The 25,881-nt window shown below is 44.9% G+C and overlaps 3 protein-coding genes across 5 annotated transcripts; 1 reads left to right on the top strand and 2 right to left on the bottom strand.

The window, feature by feature from the left end:
• Positions 1–6,562: 6,562 nt before the first annotated feature.
• On the bottom strand, positions 6,563–10,591 carry LOC136718117 (kelch-like protein 25). Its single transcript, XM_066695746.1, has 3 exons — positions 8,664–10,591; positions 8,058–8,469; positions 6,563–7,471 (listed from the first exon to the last, which is right to left on the bottom strand). Exons 1-3 carry the CDS (start codon positions 9,586–9,588, stop codon positions 7,168–7,170), a joined length of 1,641 nt encoding a protein of 546 aa, XP_066551843.1. The 5' UTR covers positions 9,589–10,591; the 3' UTR covers positions 6,563–7,167.
• A 150-nt stretch (positions 10,592–10,741) lies between these two features.
• Positions 10,742–12,803, bottom strand: lsm7 (LSM7 homolog, U6 small nuclear RNA and mRNA degradation associated). Its single transcript, XM_066695747.1, has 4 exons — positions 12,668–12,803; positions 12,105–12,195; positions 11,765–11,836; positions 10,742–11,648 (listed from the first exon to the last, which is right to left on the bottom strand). The coding sequence occupies exons 1-4, from the start codon at positions 12,671–12,673 to the stop codon at positions 11,506–11,508; spliced, it is 312 nt and encodes a 103-aa protein (XP_066551844.1). The 5' UTR covers positions 12,674–12,803; the 3' UTR covers positions 10,742–11,505.
• A 329-nt stretch (positions 12,804–13,132) lies between these two features.
• sppl2 (signal peptide peptidase-like 2) lies at positions 13,133–22,127 on the top strand. Of its 3 annotated transcripts, none has more exons than XM_066695655.1 (15): positions 13,133–13,234; positions 14,622–14,738; positions 15,671–15,853; positions 15,960–16,049; positions 16,141–16,280; positions 16,850–16,992; positions 17,106–17,202; positions 17,374–17,490; positions 17,814–17,895; positions 18,052–18,126; positions 18,403–18,465; positions 18,862–18,961; positions 19,109–19,186; positions 19,282–19,442; positions 20,157–22,127. In XM_066695655.1, the coding sequence occupies exons 1-15, from the start codon at positions 13,187–13,189 to the stop codon at positions 20,316–20,318; spliced, it is 1,656 nt and encodes a 551-aa protein (XP_066551752.1). In that variant the 5' UTR covers positions 13,133–13,186; the 3' UTR covers positions 20,319–22,127. The 3 variants fall into 3 exon arrangements, with proteins under 3 accessions (XP_066551752.1, XP_066551751.1, XP_066551753.1); XM_066695654.1 differs by having other exon boundaries at positions 20,154–22,127; XM_066695656.1 differs by having other exon boundaries at positions 19,282–19,509; positions 20,154–20,291.
• Positions 22,128–25,881: the final 3,754 nt, after the last annotated feature.

The raw sequence follows: 25,881 nt of genomic DNA, 5'->3' as shown, positions 1-25,881 counted from the left end.
GTTTTGTTTTCTGTGGTGTTGTTATTTCGTGGGCAATATAACCGGCAAAAAACGTTTTTTTCGTTACAATCCCATGATAACTGTGTCCTTCAGTCCCTCTTATGTTCCGAATGGCTGGGCTTTTAAGAGCAGGTGACAGTTTGTCTGTTTTTTTTTTTCGCATATACTCAGCAAAAAAAGAAACATCCTCTCACTTTCAACTGCTTTTATTTTCAGCAAACTTAACATGTAAATATTTGTATGAACATAAAAAGATTCAACAACTAAGACTAAGTTTCACAGACATGTGACTAACAGAAATTGAATAATGTGTCCCTGAACAAAGGGGGGGGGTCAAAATCAAAAGTCACAGTCAGTATCTGATGTGGCCACCAGCTGCATTAAGTCTTGCAGTGCATCTCCTCCTCATGGACTGCACCAGATTGACCAGTTCTTGCTGAGAGATGTTACCCCACTCTTCCACCAAGGGACTTGCAAGTTCCCAGATATTTCTGGGGGGAATGACCCTAGCCCTCACCCTCCGATCCAACAGGTCCCAGACGTGCTCAATGGGATAAAGATCCGGGCTCTTCGCTGGCCATGGCAGAACACTGATATTCCTGTCTTGCAGGAAATCACGTCCAGCGAAGGTGGGTTTGTGCCCAGAGGCGACGTTGTTGCCGGTGATGTCTGGTAAGGACCTGCCAAGCCTACAAGGAGGCCTACAAGCCCTCAGTCCAGCCTCTCTCAGCCTATTGCGGACAGTCTGATTGCGGAGTACTGATGGAGGGATTGTGCGTTCCTGGTGTCACTCGGGCAGTTATTGTTTCTGTCCTGTACCTGTCCCGCAGGTGTGATATTCTGATGTACTGATCCTGTGCAGGTGTTGTTACACGTGGTCTGCCACTGCGAGGACGATCAGCTGTCCTTTTGCTGTCTCCCTGTAGCGCTGTCTTAGGCGTCTCACAGTACGCACATTGCAATTTATTGCCCTGGCCACATCTGCAGTCCTCATGCCTCCTGTCAGCAAGCCTAAGGCACGCTCATGCAGATGAGCAGGGACCCTGGGCATCTTTCTTTTGGTGTTTTTCAGAGTCAGTAGTCTCTTTAGTGTCCTAAGTTTTTAAAACTGCAACCTTAATTGCCTACTGTCTGTAAGCTGTCTTAACGACCGTTCCAGAGGCGCATGTTCATTAATTGTTTATGGTTCATTGAACAAGCATGGAAAATATTATTTAAACCCTTTGCAATAAAGATCTGTAAAGTTATTTGGATTTTTACAAAATTATCTTTAAAATACAGTGTCCTGAAAATATTTTTTTGCTGAGTATATATACATGGATAGGAACTGAAGATCCCTGAGTTGCAGATGTAGTACCCTCACCGCCTGATGAGGGTGAAAATAATTATATTAAATAATGACAGTACACAGGAATGCTGCTGCTTCATCAGAGTCTCTGTAATGTCTATGCAGCGCGGCCCCTCCCCCTTCAGGTGAACGATCAGAAAACAAAAAAAGGAAACGCAATCGAGTCATCAGCTGCTCCAATAAACTAGGCCAGAAACATCGATCATCACACATTAACAAGTGTAATGCCTACTATAAAGTACAATCAAATACGCTCACTTTTAGTCACAGAAAGTTAATACTCTCTGGTCTGTTCACGCATATTTCATATTAGTTTAAAATACTTTGTTCACGCTTCTGTACCCACCACACTCTCCCCTTCAACAATAAATGTTGTCCCGACATTACTCTTCTTACAATTTTTCCACTCTATTTCAGGGTCTTTTCAGCATGCATATAAATATACTGGCTGATACTGTGAAACTGGGTGAGCCCATGGTGTAAAGTTCTGCATTTCATGTGGTGTCGGGTGAAATGATATTGTGTTTGGATTCTCTACACTATAGCATGCTGGGGTACCTAGGTAGTCATATGTGAATGTTTTCGGTGATCTCCTTTCTCTCCTAGGCAATCTGTACCCCTGTTCTCCTTCACTGTTACTCTCATTTGGGGCTGCATGAGCATCTGACACGTCATCAGGTTGCCTTACAGGTTGTTCCTCGTCCATTGTATCTACTCCCTGTTGAGGTAAGCCTTCACTTTCCGATTGTACTGTTGTTTCGTAATCATTCGTCCTTACCTCTGGGTCAATTTCTTTTCTCTCTTGTCCAGGTTTGCTGGGCTGGTCAACAGGTAAGTATGTGTTATCTAACTCGCTGTTTTTTTCCACAGGTTGCTGATGCTGAACAGCAGGTAAGTAGTAGTAATCATAGCCTTCATCCTCCCCTTCTTCTGGACTGGACTCATCTCCGCCTGCTAGCCTTGGTTCGTTCACTGTTCTCTTTGTCAATAAGGCAATAAGAGATTACGGTGAAGAACACGGGATCTTCCCTTTCCGGTTTCACTTCATAAATCGGACCCTCTTCTCCTACTTGACGTACTACCGTGTGTACAACATCTTCCCAGTGGTTGCGGAGCTTCCCAGTCCCACCTCTTGGTGTCAAGTTTCGCACTAGGACACGATCTCCAGGACACAAAATGGAACTCCTCACCTTCCCATCATAATTCTTCTTATTCCTCTCTGCTGACTTCTTCGCTGTCTGTTTGGCAATTTTAAAAGCTTCTTGCATTTCTTGTTTCCATCTCTTTACATACTCTTTATGGTCCGTAGTTCCGGTTTCGGAGGTCAAGTCAAACAGCAGATCCACAGGTAACCTTGGGGACCTTCCAAACTAAGTAAAATGGTGAAAATCCTGTTACTTCACAACGTGTGCTGTTGTATGCAAAGGTACGTTTATTTAGTGATTCTTTCCAGTTGCTTTTCTGCTTTTCAGTCAACGTCTTCAACATCTGAAGCAACGTTCGGTTGAAATGTTCAATGTGCCCATTCCCTTGGGGGTGATACGGCATTGTCCTTGATCCAACAACTCCACAACTCTTCTTCAACTGAGCAACCAGCTGGTTTTCAAATCCGCTCCTTGGTCATGATGAATTCTTTGCGGGAACCCAAACTTCGGAGTGTAGTCATTAAATAACTTGTCAACCACCGTTTTAGCTGATTTTGAGCTAGTTGCGTAGGCTTGTGCAAATCGTGTGAAATGGTCTACTACGATTAAGATATAATCATACCCTCCTTTACATTTATCCAGGTGTAAGAAGTCAATGTAGACCAGCTCGAACGGGTGAGTAGTGACAATATTTTGGAGTGGTGCTCTGGTCTCCTTACATGGTTTCTTTTGTTTCAGGCAAGCATAACTTTTGGTCACATAATTATCAACTTCATAGTGCATTCGTGGCCAATAGAATCTTTCTCTGATCAAGGACATTGTCCGATCTATGCCTTGATGCCCCATGTGGTCATGTAATTCTCTCAACACATGTTGCTTGTACTTCGCTGGTAAGATCAGCTGTGTTCGGGTGTTCGTCTGTCTATGGAGGATGCCATCGTCTCACAAGAAATGTTTGTCCCAACTGTGCAGTAAGCATTTACTTTGTGCACTCAAGGTCTTAAACAGATGTCCCGTTGACTTTTTGTCGTACAGCTTAAACTGTAAAACGGGTCCAATGTGGTCATCATTTCGCTGTGCTTGTCTGATCTCATCCACAGGCAATGGCTCACATAAATGCTCGGATATAAGGGTATCATCAAGAGAAATCATTGCAGTCCAGGAGAGGTTAGAATGTGGTGCCTCTACCGATTGGATGGTCGCTTTCACACAGTCAGATGGTAATTCTTCGGTGCATCTTTTCATTATTGTCTCAATGTTTAAGGGCATTCTGGATAGGCTGTCTGCATCCACATTTTCTTTGCCTGGCCTGTATTTGATGTCAAAATGTCTCCGTTTATCTCAGCAGGTCGTACAAGGGACTCGCGATTCTGGAGAAATCTTTTATATACTGTCGATAGTAACTCAACAGGCCCATGGGCTGGGTCCATCTTATTCCCTTCCGCAGACACAATCCTCCCAAGGTACCGCACCTCACGCTGGAATAGTTCACATTTACTAGGCTTTAGCTTTATTCCATACTGCCTCAATCTTTGCAAAACTTTTCTCACATCCTCCACGTGATTTTCAAAGGTTTTGCTGAAAACTAATGTGTCATCCAAATAGGGAAGGCAGATATTGTCTCTTAGATCGTCCAGACACTCCTCCATGCAGCGTTGAAAAGCTGAAGGAGCATTCATCAGGCCGAAGGGTATTCTGATCCACTCGTATAAACCCCACGGTGTCACAAAGGCTGTTAATGATCTGCTCTCCTTGGCCATGAAGCCCTGATGATATGCTTTTCCTTGGTCAAGAAGTGAAAACCAGGAGTTCCCTCCCAAACTATCCATTATGTCTTGTATACGGGGGATGGCCTGTCGATCAGGATGAGTTTTACGATTCAATTCCCTGTAATCGATACACAGGCGTAAGCTCCCATCTTTTTACAGGTGAGGCATATGGTGAGTTTGATTTCTGCACCCATCCTTGAGATCATGCAGGTAGTTTTTCATTTCTTGGTAGAGGGGTTTAGGCACTGACCGGTAAGTGCGTGCAACAGGAGTAGCGTCTTTCAATGAAATGGCTAGTTGTAGTCTCTCTATGCAACCTATGTCACTTTCAGATTCAGAAAATGAAGCTGCTTCCTCTTTTAACATCTTCTGGGCCATTTGCTTTTCAGACTCGCTGAGATGGCTCAAGTCAACTGGCGGAACCCATGCGATGTCGGAGGTATGGCTGATTTCACTTTTTATTTGATTGAAACCTTACAGAGGATAAGCTAGGATCCACAAACGCAGCAGTTGGGTACACGGCCTGTAATGGTTGCACTGTTCCTATGACCGTCTTGCCCGCTAACATCAGGTCATGATCTGTAAGGTTCTGTACACTGACAATTATGTGTGGAGAAGTATGTTTCCGCAAGGTCACAATCGTCTCACAGAACTCCAACCCCTCCGTCCACTGTGGATTAACGTCAGGCTCAAAGATAAGCACCATCTCTTCCTTTGGTCGGTGAGACTGCACTCTGCATTCTATTTGTACTGATGTGTGATTGGGCACGATAACATTTTCCTTTGTTGTTTTGACTGTATATTCACATGGTGCCTCAGCATGGATTTGTTTGATGAAAGCTTGAACTGTTCCTGTTGCTACACTAGGACAGGCTGTTCTTAGGAATCCACTTGTGATTGGCTGCGTTATTCCCTTGTTGTTCACCATTTGCTCGATCACATTATATCCGATGATAGGATGACGAAGCTGACTACCCCTCATCACCAACACAGGAATGACAAGTTCATCGGTTTCCACTTCATTTGATGCCAAACCAAAAGCCACTTCCAACCACCCTGTATAAGGTATGTCCTGTCCATCAGGCGCATCAATTACCTCTGCAACATCTCTCAGTCTGATATTCGGTAAGTGCTCATTTTTCCACAGTTCATCCACTATACACACTTGAGATCCTGTATCCCATAATGCATCAACAAGCTGGCCTTGGATGTAACACTGTACCAGACACTGTTTTCCTACAAAGGCGGCACGTGTCGACTTGTCGGTTTCCCATTTCTTTCTGTGCATTGCAGAATTTGTGTGTACTCTTGGTGTCTGGTTACATTGGTTCATATGGACTGTCCAGTGATTAGCTTGACATGCTTTGGAACAATACAGTGTTTGTTTACAGGCAGCGCATTGTCGCAGTCTAAGATCAGAACCTGTGATACCACACTGTGCGCAGCTTTGTGGGGACATCGTTGCATAACTGGTCACTCCTCGTCCCGCAGTCGTGACCCTGTCCCGTTTAACGACTGGTCTCTGTACATCGTTGGCCCTCTTGCTCTACAACCAGCCAGAAAATGATCACTACTGCCACACCTATAGCAGTGAGTACAGTACACATCCAACCCACTCTGCTGACATACCAGACATTTCCTCACACGAGTTGAGGGAAGATGGTAGCGTTGGAACCATTGTTGCCATTGGAACACTTCCCCTCTCCTGTCATACGGCTGCACATAACCTTGAGGTGGGTATGCAGACTGGAGCGGTGGCCTGAGAGTTTGATCTCTCACAAGGGTAGAGCACTGTGTGGGCATGACCTGAGGTTGTCGAATAGACTCTTTAATTTGAGAAACCTCTGTACTGAGGTCCTTTAGAAACGCCATCTCTGATCACATTTCCTTTAACTCACAAAAAATATCAGGCTCACGTTTCTCTGTACTTTTCTGACATGGCATCTTTTTCTTTTCGACAGCAACTTCACTGACCTGTACTGTATGCAGCTTGGGGTGCTGCTGTTGAGCTTGAAGCTTCTTTTTGCTTTGACGCTCTGTTTCATTGGCACAAGCAATATTGAGTTTATCAAAGAGAGTTTCATCACTCACATCAATTGTAGTCAAGTAGGGTTGCAGGTCACTCCTGATACTGTCATTTTGCAGGCCAGTAAGGACAGTGTGAAGAAACATGCTCTGAACTAAATTCGGGTCATATTTCAAACTGGATTCCGCTTCCTGAGATGCGAACAGGATCTTTTGTCTCAAATCAAAACACCTAACGAGGAAACTTTGTGGGGTCTCTTTATTACTTTGCGCTTCGGAGGTAAGCAGTTTGTACAATTCAGTCGCACCTCTTTCTTGAAAATGCGCTCTCAGAATACGTCTCAGCACAGGTAGGGTCAAATTTAGTTTTCCCTCCAGGTAACTGCGCAGCTGCATGCCTTTGTTCACGCTTCTGTACCCACCACACAGACACTTAACATGCAGACTGAAAGAAATACTACAGTAGACAACATGCAGTTTATTTACACCTTTTAGCTTGAAGAGCAGTGACAAATGGAAGACAAGGGAGGAGAGAGTTTGGCGGGGGAAACTTTCTCCTCCTTTTTAATTTAAAAAAAAAAAATTCAAATTCCCCAAACACAGAAATTAAAGTTGTTCTGTTCATCACAATTAGCCTTCATCTCCAGCCAGGAGAGACGGGGTATCCACAGCTGCTGATGCAAAAGAGAACAGGACCTGTTGTGTGTCTGTACTAAAGCACACAAGGAGGTTCGGTCATTCACTCAGAGTAACCCAGAGGCAGTCAGGGCTTCGACAAGAAATCTGCTGCATATCTGGAACCCTGACCACTATAGACCACCTGGCCCTTCCCCCTCAAGTGGACTTAAATGCCGTCATGTGATTCTCATGGAGCCCCCAGTCAGACGGAGACTCGGATGGTCACACAGCCCCTTATGGGCAGGGGGCAGGGCAGGGCGTCTTCGATCTCCATGCAGGTGTCGGTGTAGGGGTCCAGCAGCACCATGTTGGGCAGGGCCTGGTTGCCCCTCCTCTCCGCCAGCAGGTAGACTTGCCCGTTGACGGCCGCGCAGCCCGTGTAGAACTTCCTCTCCAGACACACCTCGTCCAGCACCGTCCACTCGTCCGTCTCCACGTCCAGCCGCAGCGCCTGGCCTCCGAACAGGTAGAGGGCGCCATTGAGCACAGCGGCCAGGAGGTCATACCTGTAGGGGAGAGAGGAGAGGGTGAGCGAAAGATAGACACTTGGAACAGTTCGACCTAAAAACTGGTCTGGTAAGTGCCGTCTGAATGTGTTCGTTTGCCAGGTTTGTGGTTTCTTAGGTTCCCTGCACTCTGCAGCTGCTGTCAATGTCTATAACCCAAGACCCTTGCAGGACTTACTTCAGTGAGGTCTTCAAAAAGGCCCTTATTCCACCTTATTTTCTGAAAAAGTTGTGAATATTAATAGGCTAGGCCCTGTTATGGGGAAATAAACCTGGCTGAAATGTTTAAGCCGGGCCATCAACTGCAATCACATCATAGCTGGTGCTGTTTCTGGCCTCATGATTGCTACAATGGTATTTTATATTTTTTTATTTATAATTTTTCCTCTGTTTTGTATTCCTCGCCAGGGTCTTGACATTAAGGATGTTATGAAAATGTCTTTTTACACAACAGCCCTTTTCTATGCCAATATGAATCTTCTGTATCTGAAATAAAATGCCTGCCCTTCCCTCCCAAGCACAGAAACAGACTAGCATGCATCTGGAAGTGACTGAACCTGAGGGTTTGTGGGTGTGGGTGGCGTACCGTGGCAGGGGGGAGTAGGAGACCACGTCCCACTGGTCTCTGTGTGCGCTGTACCTCTGGATGCCGCTGTACACGTCTCCGTTTTCATCCAGGCCACAGGCCACGTAGATGCAGGCACCCGTGCTGACTGCCGCTGCCCGCTCCACCGCCCTCACCATCGGGCTGGCGCTCTCCCAGTTCTCTGCGCCCATCACCAGCCTCTCCACATCGGCCACGGGCCCCGTGTCCATGCTGCCTCCCAGGACGAAAAGCTCCCCCTCCAGGCCCACCGCGCAGTGACTGTGCCGGGATTTCAGCATGGGGGGCCCGTCCAGCCAGCGGCTCTCTGCGCACCGGAACACACGCACCCAGTCCACACTGTACCACACCCACTCGTCCAGGAAATACCCCCCTGTCACCACCACGCTTCCCCCTGCAGGACGGGAGGAACAAACGCAGTTTAGTTACAATCCCTGTGTACTAGAACTGTGCTATAGGATAATATGAATCAGTTCCGAGCATATTTAATAATAGACTTATATTAAAAGACGTAAATTGTATCAAACAAAAAGACTGGAAGGGCCCAGGTTACCTAACCATGGTTCAGACTGATCTAGATGCCATTACCTACAGCGCCCACAGCGTACTGGGTGAGGTTCTTGCGCTGCAGGGGGGCGCAGGGCTGCCACACGCCACTGCGGGGATGAAACTGGTACAGGACCTGCTTGTTGCAGTCATGGGGCCCACCCAGCACAAACAATGTCTCTCGAGCCCTGGTTCGAGGCTGGGGCCTTGGCACAGTCCAGCTAGGAGGGGGCTTGGTGTCCAGTTTGCAGATGAGCCGGGCCCGGGGGTCGGAGCCCTTGAGGGTGCTGAGCAGCTCAGTGATGTAGGTCAGAGTCAGGCACTCGAGCCGCACCAGCCCAGCCAACTCCAGGAAGTCAGCCTCACGGTCGGGGTCGAAGGTCGCCCAGCGCAGGAGCACCTCTAGTGCCAGGTCCTCCCGTGGCAGGAAAAGGTCGTCGCTGGACAGCAGCTCGGTGAGGCTCTCTTTGGACAGATACAGGAAGTCCTCCTCGCAGGCCAAGGCGGGCAGATGGGTGAGAACTACCCCGCGGGCTGCCCGGTACAGCTCCAGACACCCCCGCTGCCAGGCGTAGGCCATCATGCCCAGACAGTTGCTCAGGTGGAGCTCCCTCTCCAGGAACTTGCAGCACAGCAGCCTGACTCGCTCCAGCTGCAGGAAGTCGGCCGCCTCCAGGATCCTCAGCACATTCTGCCTGTTCAAGGCCAGCTTGGAGGTCTGCACGAATGCCATCAGCGTGCGGAACTCTTCCAGAACCACCCCCTGGATCTCAATGTGGCGCTCCGTGCTCTCTCGGCCTCCCCCGTAGAAAAGGGCCCGGAAATAGGGGCTCAGGCCGGCCAGCTGCTGACGGTTCACGTGGAAGTCCTCAGAGCCCACCCGCAGCACTGCATCAGGCGCTGCGTCTCTGTCCTGCTCTTCCGCGGCACGCAAACCTGTGGAGCTCATATCCCGTGTGCAACTCATGTACAGTGGCCGAGCTGCGGCTTTAGGCCTCCTGCTCCTGCGGTCTGCAGGCCATCGTCCCTCAGCCCCCCTCTCCTCTCACATTCTGCTCTCCAAAGTATTTATATCCGCCTGATCCTGCTGGCAGGCCTCGAAGGGGAGCCTGTTTATTTGATAAACAGTCTAAATATAACCCCTGCTAGACACACAGACTTCTGGCCTGCGAGATGAGCTGCTCTTTATTCAGGCCCCTGTATTATAGGCACCCTGGTTCAGCTTTTAACATTATTTAGATATCAGTATTGAATTTGCTAAACTCAACAAACAAAATGCATTACAAATCACTTAATTCAGCAGGTTCTGAGAAAAACATTGAGTATTTCTGAAGAAGCGGCATATCACGCATATCTGATGAGCAGAGTGCCAATGATTAAGTGCAAATCTGATAATACTGTATTCAGCCTTAAGAGCCGTAAGACTATAAACAGAACCAGGATCCATCACATATTTCATGGTCAACATTTTTTACCCTCTTCCTTTCTCACTGTTGTATATTTTGGCTTTGCATAAAGGGTTTATTTGAACTTGTCTCACTGTATATATAGCTCTGGAAAAAAATTAAGAGACCACTCCAAGTTCAGAAATCAATGTTAAGTGGTCTCAATTTTTTCCAGAGCTGTATATATCTCATTAATTCCGAGGCAGACTGCAGATACAAAGTTGGGGCCTTCGGTCACTACAAAGTCATCGGCAGAGTAGTGAAGTATGTGGCACTGAACTGGCTGGCATGGGTAGTGGTGACCTAAAGGGTCTAAAAGCATTGTGCTGGGCATGGTGCCCATCAGAAATGGGTCACAGCATGTGAAAAGATGCCCCTGTGCACACAAGCCAAGCTAGTCATATGGACACACCTGTGCAGATAACAACAAGCACAGAAATAAGCCTGCAAGGTACAAAACTGCCAGGCTGGAAAAGCAAGAGACAATTCAAATTATTCAATGGTGAAACAGCTTTACTTGTTTCGGTCAGGCTATATTTACACAATGCAGGGCAACATTAAGTATAACTTAGAAGAAAGAACAAAAGAAGGGAAAATAATCCCTTTATAAAAAGGTCTGAAAAGAACAGAATCATAACCATCTTTAATAGTAATCACTGAAACAGAAAAAAAAGATTAAGAAAAATTACTATTTATTAAACAGTTCCAATTTATCTTAGAACATTAAAACAGACGTAAAACAAAAAAAAAGTTACCTTCTAACCAAATCCTGCTTGTCTTCCAATATAAAAAAGCACAGGGCCTGTTCATTTTTAATCTTAGCATTTTCAAATTAGGGAGTCATTAAATCCACAGACTGCTGCAAACAGTCTATGTACAGACATACCAACTGAAATCACTTGGAGGTGAAAAAAAATACAACTAAGTGCGTACAGAGGATTGTACATTCTTTTCTACACTTTTCATCCAAAAAAAAAAAAAGGGGATGCAACATTTATTTACATATTTCTATGTGAGCTCCCGCCTTTCATTTCCCATCCCATCGCCATGTAGATTTTACTTCCGTTCAAAAAATGTAAGAATACCAACTGAAATACCAATTCAAGAAGAGCAAAGCTGTAGACTGAATGAGAAGTGTAAAGCGAGTCACAAATGAACACAACTTCTCCACTAGAGTCTGGTACACAAACTGGGAACTTTGCTGGCCATGTGTGTACATATACATACACATACATGACACAAACATGTGATTAAATAAAACATCCAACTTTGGGATCCATTCTCCATCCAGAATCAAGACAGAAGATCCATACAAAGCTTGACAGTGAAAATTCTCAGAAACATCTACAGGACTGAGGGCAGCAATGCGATGGTGGTGGTGGGGTGAGGGGAGCTCCGTCCACATGTGTTGCACAATGAAGAGACAGCAGTGCGCTCCTCTAGCCATCCTGCTGCTGGATGAAGGGGTTGGGGATGGCCTCCATGCCGTCCTGGGGACAGATGAGCACCACAGACGTGCCCCGGCACACCACCAACCCCAACTGCCTGGTGTCCTCCGTCAGCTTGTACTGATCGTCGGGGTCTGCGGAGCACAGGGAGCAAGGCAAAGACATCTGAGCATCACCAGCCTCTCCAGTACGTTTTAAATCACTTCTTAATGCACCCATCTCAGAGGTTGATGCAGAAAGTGATACTTACCTCGCATGTACTCAATGGTGCCATCCAACACCAGGTTCAGGAGAGGGTCAAAGCCTTTCAGGATGCCACTGGCTGTGAATGAGGAAAACAAACAGCATGCAGCTTGAGGTTGGTCCAATTAAGGTTGCAGACACTTCAGTGAATCTAGTTGCAAGTTAAATTTGAGTTCATGTATAAAAGATGACATCAGTCTGCTTGGAAGCATGGTGTGTGCTTTAGTAAGATTTTATTTTTCTCCACCAAACGATTGTTTAGCCTCAAACTGCTTTGCCGAAAGACAGGCCATGTGCATCATCAATTGTATTCAACAAATACACGGTTATTGGGGGGGGTTTCTTACCTTCCCGTCCGCCCTGAAATTTGACTCGGATTGTCTTATCGATGTACTTCGACAAGTCAAAGATGCTCTCCTTCTTCTTCTTCTCTTTATCCTGAAACATGTGAGCAGACAATTGCGGTTACAATTCATCTTTGACCTACAGAAGACTCTTTTATTCAGTATTGTTTCTTTTTGTAAGGTCTATTTGATCAATCATTTTATCATTTAGTCCAGCGATAATCAATAAAGGTGGACCCAGAGCAAACGATGCGATTGATTTCGTCTCGAACACCTATTATCACAATTAAAACATTAAATGCGTTAGTGATTTTAAATACAGACTGGCGTCCAATAATGTTGCAATTAAATAGAAAGTAATACTGTACAATAAGATACCGATTCCGCACCCCCCCGTGATACATATTAACCAAAAAAACAAGTTTAACGTGAATTCCAAGGATTGAAACGAGCTCTTTAAATCATCTTACTGACGAAATGGGAAAATCTGCAGGGCAAAATTAACAAAACCGTAGCAAATTTAATGTAATTGTACGGAAAACCATGCAGCAGAACTCGGCACTCACCGCCATCTTTGAACTATCTAAGCTCCTCCCTTCGACTTTTCAACTTTGACCTCTCCTTTAGGGATGGCGCAAGTCTTCAAACCCACTTTTAATATGTGTTTTGCTTGCGGCTCTACATCGGTAACACTTGCACACCTACGAGTGTGAAAATACCAATGCAACAACACTTTGTAGATAACAAACCATTTTACAGCGAGGACCAAAAGCGCCAACTATCTAATTACACTCCCCCTGCTTATAATAACATTAGACGATTCCGTCCGCCGTGACAAAAAATGTTTGACGGAAAAAGCGACCAATGAAACCGCTGAAAAGACCCAGTGGGCGGGGAGAAGGACGTTTTCTTCGTCCCTGATTGATTGATGGCATTATGAACCACCAATGATAGCGCTGATCCGAGGGCTGAAAGTAAGCGAGCCAATCAGAGCCAGATACAGTAGAATGTGGGCGGGAGTTGCCAGAACAGCTGACGGCGGACGGGAGTGTGTTAGCAGGACATAATAACACTGCACAGGCGTCATGAGGGACGAGATAGCTCTAGTTTTGGGGGCTATACTGGTCAAACAGGTAAGATACTCAAGGGCTTTGATTACCGGACAGCGCCGAGCTCCGGTCTTCACCTTGACTCGGGTGTTAATGATGTAAACGAGTCGGAAAATGTCGCTGAAGGGGGGCACAGTAACAGGAGCCTCGCAGCCAGTAGATATTCGGGCCTATAAACTGAACCCATAAACCCCGGTCTGAAAGACGGGAGAAGCGGTGTTTCCTTTCTTTGTCCCCTGCTTGTCTTGTGTCCGTCAATCATATCCCCGGAGGAGATCGTGTTCATGCACTTCAGTTGGGCTGCAGTTCACCCTTGGATTCACAGCCATGTGTGATGCTCTCGTCTGCAGCTTGTGTGTGAGAGAGAGAGAGAGAGAGAGAGAGAAAAGGCTTGTGATATCCTGGGTATTCGCTCTTGTTCCACATATTAGATTTAAAGTCGTGGTTAATAAACTTTCATCAACTAATGCACTGTAGTATTTCCTGCATTAGTCAATCAGCCCAGTGAGAAACCAGCTTGTACTCGACCCTTTGGTAATTGCAGGTAATTGCAATAGACCCCTTGGATCCTTATGAAGAAGACAACATGGAGATGCCAGAATAGATGCTTAATTGACCGATTCCCTATACAGATGCAAAGCCACTAGATGTTATCATTGGTTTAAGTGCCTGATAGTATCTGCTCTTTGGGATGTATCTAATATAACTGCAAACGGAACGCCGCATTCATCGGTATTATTATTTCATCAAGACTAGTTATTTTAATGTGACACCTCTTTGGCAATTACATTTGTCTGTGTGATCGAGGGTTTGAAATCATGTCTGGGGCGACATCTCTGATGTAAAACGTGGACTGGGGGCTCATAGATCCTGGAGGAAAAGCAAACCGGTTTGAGCAATGTGAAATGGTTGATGCATGTTACCCAGAGTGGGAGGGCACAGTCCTTAATTCATTGCAATTGTTTTTGAACAGATATACATTAATATTCTCTTATTTTATTTTGTAGAGGAAGTTAACATAACAAGCACTATCCACCTGAGGAAATGCATCTTAAATCCCACAGAATACACTTCACTTTATTTCCCCCACTCTGTAGCATCCTTTTATGAAAATTTCAAGGGAGGATGTGCTAGACCAGTGGTTTCAAACCAGTCCTGGAGGACCCCCTGCCCTGCTGTTTTTTGTTCCAACCCTTAATTTAATAGTCTATTGCTTTGTTAGTTCAATTAAGCACTCAATTAAGCAATTAAGACCTCAGTTGGATGAAAAAGCAGTAGGGTGTACTCCAGGACTGGTTTGTAAACCACTGTGCTAGACAGAAGTTGTGTTATTGCAGTAGCAGTCTCTAAGATGTATTGAAGAGGGAAATGGAAAATCATAAGTTGACACATGTTGCTGTTGTTGGGCTAGGTGCTGGGGGAGTATGGCATGGCTCATTTCAGCGACAAGGAAAAGAGCCAGGGCAAGGACTACTGCATCTTCTTCAACTCCCAGTGGGCACGCCTACCTCAGGACCTCAACAAAGCGGTAAGTGTTGGGCACTGCTGGTCCATACCTTCATGGTCGACCACATTCCTCTGGTAGTGCCTTGGATTGGTTCAAAATGAGAGCTGAATGTTTTTCCATGCAGGCTTTCATGTTACAGGTAGAAAAAGAAAGGGGTGAAAAAAACAGTTCTGTTGCTATAAATAATTTGACAGATGGGTAGGCATGAATGTAGATCAGATCTCTGCTGTAGAAGGAAAATATGTTAACAGTTGCAAAAGGGACAATGAGGCCAGTATAGCAGTTCTGGGCACAGGCTCTGGTTTAACATTACCTCCATGATATGGTGACTAACATTGAACTCATGAACCGGGGAGATGAACCCCTAGACTTCATGCTGGTGGTCTGTTAATTCTTTCTGTCCTGTTCCTCGGTGGCCAGAACAGTTTAGACAGATAGTGACAGTACTGTAAGGAAGGGAAGCCCCTTGTTTCACTTAATGGCACACAGCCTCTGAACCACAACATGAGAGCTGCAGGGTCTAGTGCACAAATGTTTGCCCGGATCCTGGTTGGTTTAGATCGGTTTCTTGTTTAAAAAATAAAAGTGCAGCAGTAGCTCAAGTTCAGTACCTGTCCGTGGGTGTCTTTGCTTGGTGGAAAGTTGACAGACTTCTTAACATACTGTCCTGGAATGGCAAAATCCCAGAAGACTTTTGGATTAAAGCAGCACAGTGCTTGTACTCCCTGAAAAGAGCATCCCATCTGTCGAGTGTGTCTGTGAGCATCCGTGAGGACTGTCTGTTTCAGCAGCTCCCCCGGCCCCAGTGCCCACCCACCAGTGCCTGGAGTACAAGCTGTCGCATCGGCTGTGTGAAAAATCATTGCCACTGCAATTGTTGTTTTTGGACATTGCTTTCTCTCAATTGGTCCTGTACTCTGTTTCAACATCTCCCTCTCTGTCTGTAATTTCAGTCCCGGCTCCAGATTCATGACCTGACCGCCTCGGTGCTGTGCTCCCCCTCGGAGGTTCCCGAGGGGGGCTTCACAAACCGCATCCTCATGGTGCTCAGGGGGAACTGCACCTTCTACGAGAAGGTCAGGCTGGCCCAGATCAACGGGGCCCGGGGCCTGCTCATCGTCAGCAGGGACCGGCTGGTGAGGCTCCTGCAGGCCGCTGCTCGCACCCTCAACTCGTACCGCATGTGTAATTAGTTTGCTGGGACTGACTGCAGCCCCCCTAATGCCTGTTGATGTGTTGCAGACCCCCCCTGTAGGGAACAGGAGCCAGTATGAGGAGATCGACATCCCTGTGGCACTGCTGAGCTACACGGACATGCTGGACATCAGCAAGGTAAGCTGGGCGAGCTGTTGCTGGGCCTGACCGGGCACTGAGTTTCCCTGGAGTGAAGGGCAGGTCTACAATAGTTTGCTTGTTTCCGCAGACCTTTGGGAAGGGTGGAGAAGTTGCCCTGTATGCCCCCAACGAGCCAGTCCTGGACTACAACATGGTGATCATCTTCCTCATGGCGGTGGGCACCGTGGCAATCGGAGGCTACTGGGCTGGCAGCCGGGACATCAAGAAGTAAGTTGTGGGCTGGAAGGGCAATTATGATATGACTGCCACTGTTTGCCGGTGAAAGAACTGAATCCCATCCACAATAACTAGCGTGAATGTGGCGTTATAAATGATCTGTTGTGCTGTGGGGTTTTTATTCCGTATTGTGCAATCTGGGGATGTGTGCACGTGTTCCTGAGGGGGTCGTGGAACGGAGTTTGTGTCCTCATACATTTCCGGCTGCTTCGTTAGCAACTCGTGGTTTTGGCAGCAGGTGAACACTGCATTGAGACAATGCTGAACTGTAATCTGACAGATCTTGATCTGGCACAGGACGGATAATGGTTCATTTGTCAACATAATTAACCACAAAATATAAAAAAATGGTTTGCTTCATCTCTAGCCTATATCTTCCCACTTTTATCTTGCTAGTGCATTCTGATTTTGCATTTCGAGTGAGCGGTTTGACCATAGCGAGACGTTTTGCTTTCAGCCGGTTTGAGAAAATGAAATCCGTTTGTCCCCGTGCTGATCCCAGGCGCTTCCCTCTCTCCGTGTCCGTGGGCAGCTCTGATCCCTGCGTGTGTTTCCCGCAGGCGCTACATGAAGCACAAGCGGGATGACAGTACGGAGAAGCAGGACGAGGAGACGGTGGATGTGACCCCCATCATGATCGGCGTGTTCGTGGTCATGTGCTGCTCCATGCTGGTGCTCCTCTACTACTTCTACGATCAACTAGGTAACGGCCAGCAGAAGATTATATTTGAAAGTAGTCAGGTTCTAGCCTTCCAGGTCCTCCGGTAGTAAGGTTAGGTGAACTGAGCACTGAGTGATGTCCCCGTCTGTCCACAGTGTACATGATCATCGGGATATTCTGCATGGCGGCCTCCATTGGTCTCTACAGCTGTCTGTCGCCCTTTGTACGGAGGATCCCCTTTGGGAAGTGTAGGTGGGTGGCTGATCAGTCTTGCCTTGCTTGTCGTGTTTATTACCTTCTCTCCTTGTAATTAGTTCAGTTAGAAAGCTAAACGAATGTCCTTCAATCTCTTAACACTCACACACTCTCTCTCCCTCCCCCCCCCCATCTTTGTTTCCTATTTCTCTCTCTCTCTTCCCCCAGAATCCCTGAAAATAACCTGCCCTACTGCCACAAGAGGCCCCAGGTGCGAATGCTGTTGCTGAGTGTGTTCTGTGTGGGGGTCAGTCTTACCTGGGGTGTCTTTCGGAACGAAGACCAGTAAGTACAGGGGGGGTGAGCAAAAATCGAAGCTGCGGTTTTATCTATAGCGGGGCTAAGGCAGGCTTAGGCCCAGATCACATCCGAACTCTGACACACCCACCAATTGCAAATTACATGCCCACCCCTGGATGTGATGCAGTTGGCGGGTGAGTCAAAGTTTTGATGTAATCCAGTCCTTTAAAATTGTTCTTTGTGAATTGTGACTCCTGTTTTTTATGCCGGGCTTGCACCTATCTGTGAACTGATGAATCTGAAATCACTTGGGGGTGCTGTCTGCAGGGGGAGAGCTACCATACATGAACGCTGAGTTTTTTCCACAGGTGGGCCTGGGTGCTGCAGGACACACTGGGAATAGCCTTCTGTCTGTACATGCTCAAAACCATCAGGTTACCCACTTTCAAGGTGTGTATTTCACTGGGTATTTCCTTGGGACTAAAGACCTGCTCCCTTGCTTCCTAGAGAAGGCTGCCTTAAACTGTAACTGTTTGTATGCTGAAGAAGGTGCTGGTGAAAGCATAGCCCTCGATTCCTCACACTCTCCCCTCTCTCTGCCCGCAGGCCTGCACTTTGTTGCTGGTGGTGCTGTTCGTCTATGATGTCTTCTTTGTATTTATTACTCCGTTTTTCACATCGGTACGTGCCCCAAGCTTTTATGCATAGATTAGAGAGATTAGAACGCTGGACAGTATATTGAAGATATATTTGTATATATGCAAGTATTACAGAATTTTTTTTTCTGTATAGGTGAAATATCCAAATATGGATCCACTCCAAAACCCATGATGACAGATTTGTGAACTGAATTAAATTATATATATATATATATATATATATATATATATATATATGTCCATATTTTGATTACAAAGGTATCGTAAAAGCGTTTTCACCTTTCTTTTCAACCCACAGAGTGGCGAGAGTATCATGGTTGAGGTCGCGGCTGGTCCGTCAGATTCCTCCACTCATGAAAAGGTAAGAGCGCATTGGGGAGGTGAAAATGATAAACTCGTAACCTCTCTCCAAATTCTGGAATGCATTTACTGGAATATATATTGAACTAAAATCTAACCATATGTATCATCAGATTTGTATTTATTTATCCCCCCCCAGAGAAACTATTTTATTTCTAGTTCTAAGAAGGTCATTGTGGCATTCTTAAGCTTTGTGTGACAACTCAGTACGTACTGGAGAAGTCTGGAGTCGTGATCTGGAGATTGGGCCTACGGGCATCGCGATAGAAAGGGGACCGTTTCTGTCCATGGTTTGCGTGATGATGATTTTCTCGGCCTGACACGGGCACCAGTGTTGTATTCCTCATTCCCTCCTTTCCTTGTGATGCTGACAATACTGTGCCATGTGCTTCCGCAGCTGCCCATGGTGCTGAAAGTCCCACGGCTAAACTCCTCCCCTCTGGCTCTGTGTGACCGTCCGTTCTCCCTCTTGGGGTTTGGGGACATCCTAGTGCCAGGTACCATTGCCAATTCGCATGGCTTTTACACAGTCTTGACACTTTTGGATGACCAGTGTGGCGGAGGCTCCTGTGCTGTAAACTGATGCGGTTTTCCTCTGCTATTCTCCAGTTGCTAATTTTCTCCTCGCTCTACTTCTCCACAAGGGCAGCTGGTGGTCTACTGTCACAGGTTTGACATCCAGATGCAGTCCTCCAGGATCTATTTCGTGGCCTGCACCATAGGTAGGCCTGTCCCATCCTGCATACTCAAAACCCTCAGGATGTCATGTTTCAGAAAGTAATATTTTTTTTTGTGTCCTCTCCCCCTCTCTTCACAGCCTATGGCATTGGTCTGCTCATCACTTTTGTGGCCCTGGCTATGATGGAGATGGGGCAGCCAGCCCTGTTATACCTGGTGCCTTGCACTCTGCTCACGAGCCTGGCGGTGGCACTGTGGCGCCGAGAGCTGCCCATGTTCTGGACGGGAAGTGGCTTTGCGGTGAATACCAGTTTGATATGAGTGCCTTCGGAAATTGCTAATGTTATTAACAATAACTAAAATTAAAGTTGAGTAAAACCAAACACACATGATCCACTCTCCCCTTCAGTATTGCCAAGCTTTGCATTTCTCTTTTCATTTTCTTTGGGTGTCTCCATGGTGTATTTCTGCTTTAATTGTTTCCCCTTGATTTATGCCTTCCATGCACTCCAGTACTTTGGAAAGAAAGTGCTGTTTGAACCCAGGGAAGGAGCCCTGAGTCTGCCACCCCTGAGAGTTAATAAGAGAAATCGTTATTAAAGAGAAGTCCATTTTGACTAGCTCTGCTTCTGTTATTCATGACAAATTGCACGGGGACACAGCTTTTTTTTTTTATGTGCCCTTGTAAGGAAACGATCTCCCTTTATCAACTTTATTTGGTCCTTCAAGAGTTTGTAAATACTAGATGTTGCTTGGCACTGTACTGTCTAAGCTGCTATACAAACATTTATTTCTTTAATTAGAAAATGGGACACTGTTTTCTTGTCTGCTGTCCTCTGTTTATTCACTCTTTGAAATAGTATTTTCCCATTGTAGATCACATCTCCACTCTATATTTGTGTATCTGTGTTCTGTTTATGCCTCCAATCTTTTTAAATTCATTGCTTGCTGGGGTGAATGCTGCCATCTTTCCCTTGCATATGTCTCAATTATTTTGTTTTTTCTCCGTAGAAGGATGTCCAGCCTCCCTTAGTCATCGCGCCCATCAACTGCACTCAATCTCCAGAACCATCCACCAATCCCAAGCTACAGGCCGCCGAAGCCACCAATCAGAGTGAGGACCCGCCTCCCCAGGAGGAGGTACCACTCAAAGAGGAGGCCAGCCAATTGGAATAGAGGATGATTGTGTCCCGATGCCAATTACTTTTCCTTTCTTTCATTTCATTTTGTTTTCTTTTTTTTTTTTTTTCGGTTTATGACTGGAAATCATATACTGGAAGACTAGTGTGGTAGTATCACTTCTGTGGACTGTATTCATGGACTATACTCTTGGCGATGAGCGTAGAGGGCACTCGACCTCTGCCCCTGATTGATGTTGCAAATCATTAACATTGGAAATCATTTTAGCTTGGAAGAGATCTGTTCTCCGGGACTGTAACACACAAGCACAAAGGCAGCAGTTCTGTGACCTCCATATATTTGAGCTTGGATTCATATGGCGCTGGTAGAGAACGGCAAACGTCTCCACACATTCTCCTGACTTCTCCCTTTCCCCCTTGTACATGGATCTCAACAGGAGTGGTGGCCTAGCACTAACCCTTGAAGACCGAAGTGTACATTTCACTTGTGGAATCTGCATTTCTGTGAACTAGGGAAGTGGGAGCAAGTCAAAAGAGTGTGTTCCATGGGTCAAAATGACTTGTTTTTGTTTAGTTTCCTTGTTTATTTATTTATTTTTGCTTCGTAGATTGAATTAATTGAAATGGGCTAAACTGTATATGTACAGCTCCATACTGTATGTAATATGGCACCATTGCAATGTTCAAACACTATATTACTATGAACACTAAGTACCCAACTTTAAGTATTTGTTCCGTTTTGTGTGTCTTGATTCTTAAACCAGGTCAAAGGGAAGGTTTTATTTTTTGCTCGGTTAGTACGAACATGGAGGAAATTATCTGAGAAGGCATTTTATCAATGCCGTTGTCAATCCATGCCTTACAACGGCAGTGTAAAAGCCAAGGAGTTACCCGATTTGAGATTTATTTATATATATTTTTTGATCCTATAATTAATTGTGTGTGTCAATTGGACATTGCAACTAAAAAGCTAGGCAAATAAACAAGGGCTTCACCATTTGTCACCTTTAGGTGGCAAATTCTCTTGGGTGATGCCTTTTATTTTTATAGCAAGCCAGTCCAGGAATAGCCTCGGTTTTCTGGTACAGGAACTTGTGGTGCTTCAGAGTTTTAGGCATTAAAACAAACAAACAAGTGAATGACACTATTTCATTTAATATCTTAGTTACCATTTACCAAAGTGATGCTGATTAAGACTTTATTCCTCTGGGTTATACAATCAGTGTGTTCCCTGCAGAGCTTTGTATAAAATGTTACAGATGGTAGTTCAGCCTAGACAGAGTATTATAATCATGAGAATGTAATGGCAGAATTATCATGTCTCTCTCTTTTATATAAATGAGAAAATCCAGCCTTATTTATGCCCATATAATGATTAGAGATTGAATGTGTGTATTTGCATATAATGTTATGGAAACTGGAGTAATTAGAAAGTGTTCCTTGATTTGTTGTATTGGTGCATTTGAGTTCAGGATAGTTGAGCCATATTTGTTCTTAACATTTTGAAATCTCTCCCCCAAGAGACCAGTAGAAGCAGATTTGGGAATATTATAATTGTTCAGTGGTCCTTTTTTTATTTTCTTATTCTCTCCTCTCGTGTGGGTGGTGTTAACAATGGGCAGGGATTTTAACTACTACAAAAAAAATCAAACAAAAAAACAAAACAAAAAAAACATTATTGTAAGGGAAAATGCAAATCCGTGTATGTTGGGTTGGAGGCCCATGTAGAGGCGTTGCGCACGGGACTGATCCATGGACATCTCTGTAGGTGTCTCTGCCCGAGAGAGCCAAGAGGCTTTTTATACCTCAATTGAGGATCAACGTACAATAAAGAAATGTAACTGAATTGCGTTGTGGAGTGGACTTCCTTGAAGCGCCTTACTTCTTCACCGTTTTTTATCCATTCAAATATGTTGTTTTTTTCCCCCTTGAGTGTAGGGCTGATAACCTAGTTCAAATTTCTATATAAATAAATGCTGTAAAGTGAATGATAAAAAGAAGAAAATGATATCTATATGGGCATCTCATGTAACTTTTTTCAACATGTTTTTATTAAATTTTTTAGTAGTAATAGTTTAAATTAAAATTCTTCTTGTGTATCCCAGTGTACCTTAATCTGAACATTTTTTGGGTCCTTCAGGCAGCACTGTCAGACACCCCAATCTGTTGATCCGAGTGTGTTCGGGGATACTTTGCTACCTACAAGGGTTTATAGGCTGGTTATCTAAGAGCACCATAGCTTCATAGATCCTCTGTGCTGCATCAAATTGAAGTACATCCTGTTTCTGCAGTAGTGAGGTTTCAAAGGGCCTCCCTGTCCACAGACAAAGAGCCAGTTGTGGTTTTAACTGCATGTGCCTGGAATCACTCTTCAGGGAGAGGATTGAAAAGTGCCTTTGTTCTGATCTTGTGCCCAGCATTTAAATAACTGTCCTCAAGGACTGTTTTCCCAGCAGAAATTGCACAAATAGGTAATTTTGTTTTCACAATTGGTGTAACAAGGTTTGGACTGTTTGTTTTCTCCGGACATGTGGAGCGGTCGAGAAGCTGAGGAGGTGGAGATGATGGGACGCTTCTCCATAAAAATAAAAAGGGAAACAAATCGGCATGTGAGAGTGTGTGTCATAATTTTTAATGAATAGAAATTGGAAGATTTATCTCTAAACATGTTCTGACGTAAAGGAGAGCAAGACTTCATAACTGCATTCCCTTTACTTAATGCAAATGTGTTTACTCCAGACAAGGGGATTTAGCATGGCAATTATTTTAAGGCAGGCAAAAGCTAAGTCAACTAATAACCCTGTCAGGAACACCCATTATGTTTTTGCTCTCCTGCGCTCCCGTCTGAAAACCATTAACTTGTAATTCCCTGGTTGGAGAAACGTTCCGGTATATTTTTTACCTTTTTAAAATGTTCTTAAAGGAGCAGAAAAAAAAGACAAAACTAAATGAACGTGAAGGAGACTGGAAATGTGAGTAGGACCGTGGTTAGACACTGAGAAACCAAAGATCTTTACAAACGAGGTACTATCTGAGGAGAGGGGAGAATAGTCTGAATTACACTGTGTCCCATTGTTTCGGAACTGGTGAGTTACAGGAAATGAAGAGAACAAGGGGATGTGGAAATGGACCTCCCGTAACAGTGACTGGAACTGATTCTGGTCAAATGCAATTTATTACAAGTCAAGAATGTAGAGCAGAGTTTACATGTGCATTGGGTACAGCACCTGGGTGACCACCCCATCCAACAGAGTAGCTAATGGTGACCATACAGGGTGACAATGGAGCTCTCGCCCCCTCTTCTACATTCCAGCGTAACAGGTTCCCACACCCATACCTCTCCCCAAAGGTGAACAGATCACCCCTCCGCCCTCCTCAAAACATGTTAAAGAGGCTGGCTCCTCAGCAATCTGTCAGACCTCAGCTATCTTTATCGATGACCCAGGACAGTGACCCAACTTTGTCCACTTTCTGTGAATCAGCACACCATATAATAGCATTTAAGGAGAGTGGACTTGTCCCACACTGAGGAGTATTACCAGGGTGGAATTGACCCAGTTTCAGACAGGGTGTAAAAACCATCGAATGCACTGACCCTGAGACACTGCATGGTATTAGTGATGGTGCCTCATTGCTTTAGTCAAGCAAGTGTGTGTGTGTGTGTGTTTTGGGTGAGGCTTTAACCACACACTTTGCAGGAGACCCCAGTCTCCCTACTAACAAACACCTCTGGACAGCTTGAGTGCTGGTTTGTAAAAACATGCAAGCCTTCCTTGTTTGTGAATGATTACAATTGCAGTGATTTAATTGCCAGTGGAAAAAAAAGAAATACTGTTTTGTCAGCATTGTAATCCACACCATCTATAGCAGGGGTGTCAGACTCCAGTCCTGACGAGCAACAGTGTCTGCTAGGTTTTGTTCCAGCCCAACTCTTGGCTCTTTAATCGGTCTAATTAAACAATTAACTGCATGAATTGAACACTTTTCTCCACACTCCGAAATGTTCTATGGGTTCAATGTTTTGCATAATCAACAAACCGTAATTGTAAAAAAATAAAATATTAAAGTATTAGATAAGCCTACCTTAGTAAATACTGACATCAAATAAGTAATTGGGAGCTCCTGTTGGAACTAAAACCAGCAGACACTATGGCCCCCCAAGACTGGAGTCTGACACCCCTGGGTTATAGAAATAGATCAGGCATATTGATCAGGCAAGTGCTGAAAGCCGTGGTGCAAGATGCCCTTTAGTTATTGCTTCAGGATTACCTGACTATATTCAACAAGTACAAGAAACCTAAAACCACAAGAAAGGCCTTCTGAAACTCACTCTGAGCTGCAAACAAAGGCGTTTCACATTAAACGCCCTCTGTATAGCTCAGGAAAAGCTGCTAATGGTTTTCTGGAAGCTTTTAGGACAATCCTAGATTCAGTCACTGTATACCAATTACTTACAGCATTTTTGTTGCCATTATTATTGTTTAACTTGAGACACTTTGTTATATAACTTTTTTTTACAATTTACAATTCTGTTTGTGAAGTGATTTACTTCATACATAAATAATATGTTGATACACCTGTACTGCAGTCAGTATAAAAGGGGGTCAGAGTCGCAGGTAGTCGATATTATCTACAATGGGTTCAGGGACAGTGCCTGAGGGGGGTCCTGGGATGGGGGGGTGGTGTAATGTCACCTGTGCGCTTTTCCCGGCCACACCCCCCCTCTGCAGGAGGCCCAAAACCTCCCAGCCCTGAGATGCTCCCTCTTTATACAGAGAAGCCTTTACACCGCAGGACGAGTCCCGTCGTGAGGGTTTCAGTCTCCCAGGAACAGGTGAGAGGTCTGGAAATAGGATAGTCTAGGAAATACTGTGTGATTAATACAAACGCATTCACTGATGATAAGAATAATTATGCAAGTTGGTGAAAATGCAATTTAGAAATGCAAACCGCTGTTCGAGAAAAGTTCTTGCAAAAAAATGTTTTTTTGCCAATGCCCAATGATATTTATGTTAAGTAAATATTTATATTTTTAAACTGCTTATTTGACTTGTATGTACTTATTTGTTCGGGGGCGGTAAAGAAGTTATAGGCCTAATGCATTGATAAGGAAATATTTGTGGGGGGTAAAGTTATAATGCATTGATAAGTAAATACTTGTTTGTTGGAGGGGGTAAACAAGTATTAATGTATTGATAAGGGAATAGTTGTTGGGGTTGGGGTAAAAAATTAATTGATTAGGAAATACTTATTTGTTGGGTGGGTTAAACATTTCCTTTCAAATGTGTCTTTATTAGAAACGCTGCAAGCTGTAGAGTTATCAACTACAGTGTGATGTGACTAAACACTATGCATTAAGATTGAATTCTGTGGATATTTGGTTGTGTGTATTGTGCCATTAACCAGACTGCATTTCATTTTTTTAACATATACAAATCAAACTTCATAAAAAAGTAGCCTATGTTAATCAGGCACATATGCTATAAACTGAATGTGTAACAGAGATTGTTGTCACCTGACACGCGAGACCACGGGTCGCTCAGATCCAGGGCAGCTCTGACGTCATGGCTCCTGGGCTTGACATCAACACGGAGCCATTG

The sequence above is a fragment of the Amia ocellicauda genome, chromosome 22, assembly GCF_036373705.1.
Source record: "Amia ocellicauda isolate fAmiCal2 chromosome 22, fAmiCal2.hap1, whole genome shotgun sequence".
Taxonomy (NCBI): Eukaryota; Metazoa; Chordata; class Actinopteri; order Amiiformes; family Amiidae; genus Amia; species Amia ocellicauda.
Note: the sequence above shows the minus strand (reverse complement) of the source record. Positions and strands in the feature narration are given on the sequence as shown.

Bases quoted from the DNA above. Each gene is read 5' to 3' on its own strand.
- LOC136718117 (XM_066695746.1), bottom strand. From the start codon at position 9,588: ATGAGTTGCACACGGGATATGAGCTCCACAGGTTTGCGTGCCGCGGAA. The intron at 8,470-8,663 runs GTAATGGCATCT...CCCGTCCTGCAG, and splicing joins GTACGCTGTGGGCGCTGTAG to GGGGAAGCGTGGTGGTGACA. The intron at 7,472-8,057 runs GTACGCCACCCA...TCTCCCCTACAG, and splicing joins TCCTACTCCCCCCTGCCACG to GTATGACCTCCTGGCCGCTG.
- lsm7 (XM_066695747.1), bottom strand. The intron at 11,837-12,104 runs GTAAGAAACCCC...CCTCATTCACAG, and splicing joins ATTTCAGGGCGGACGGGAAG to CCAGTGGCATCCTGAAAGGC. The intron at 11,649-11,764 runs GTAAGTATCACT...TGTGCTCCGCAG, and splicing joins CACCATTGAGTACATGCGAG to ACCCCGACGATCAGTACAAG.
- sppl2 (XM_066695654.1), top strand. From the start codon at position 13,187: ATGAGGGACGAGATAGCTCTAGTTTTGGGGGCTATACTGGTCAAACAG. The intron at 13,235-14,621 runs GTAAGATACTCA...TTGTTGGGCTAG, and splicing joins GGGCTATACTGGTCAAACAG to GTGCTGGGGGAGTATGGCAT. The intron at 18,962-19,108 runs GTACCATTGCCA...CTTCTCCACAAG, and splicing joins TGGGGACATCCTAGTGCCAG to GGCAGCTGGTGGTCTACTGT.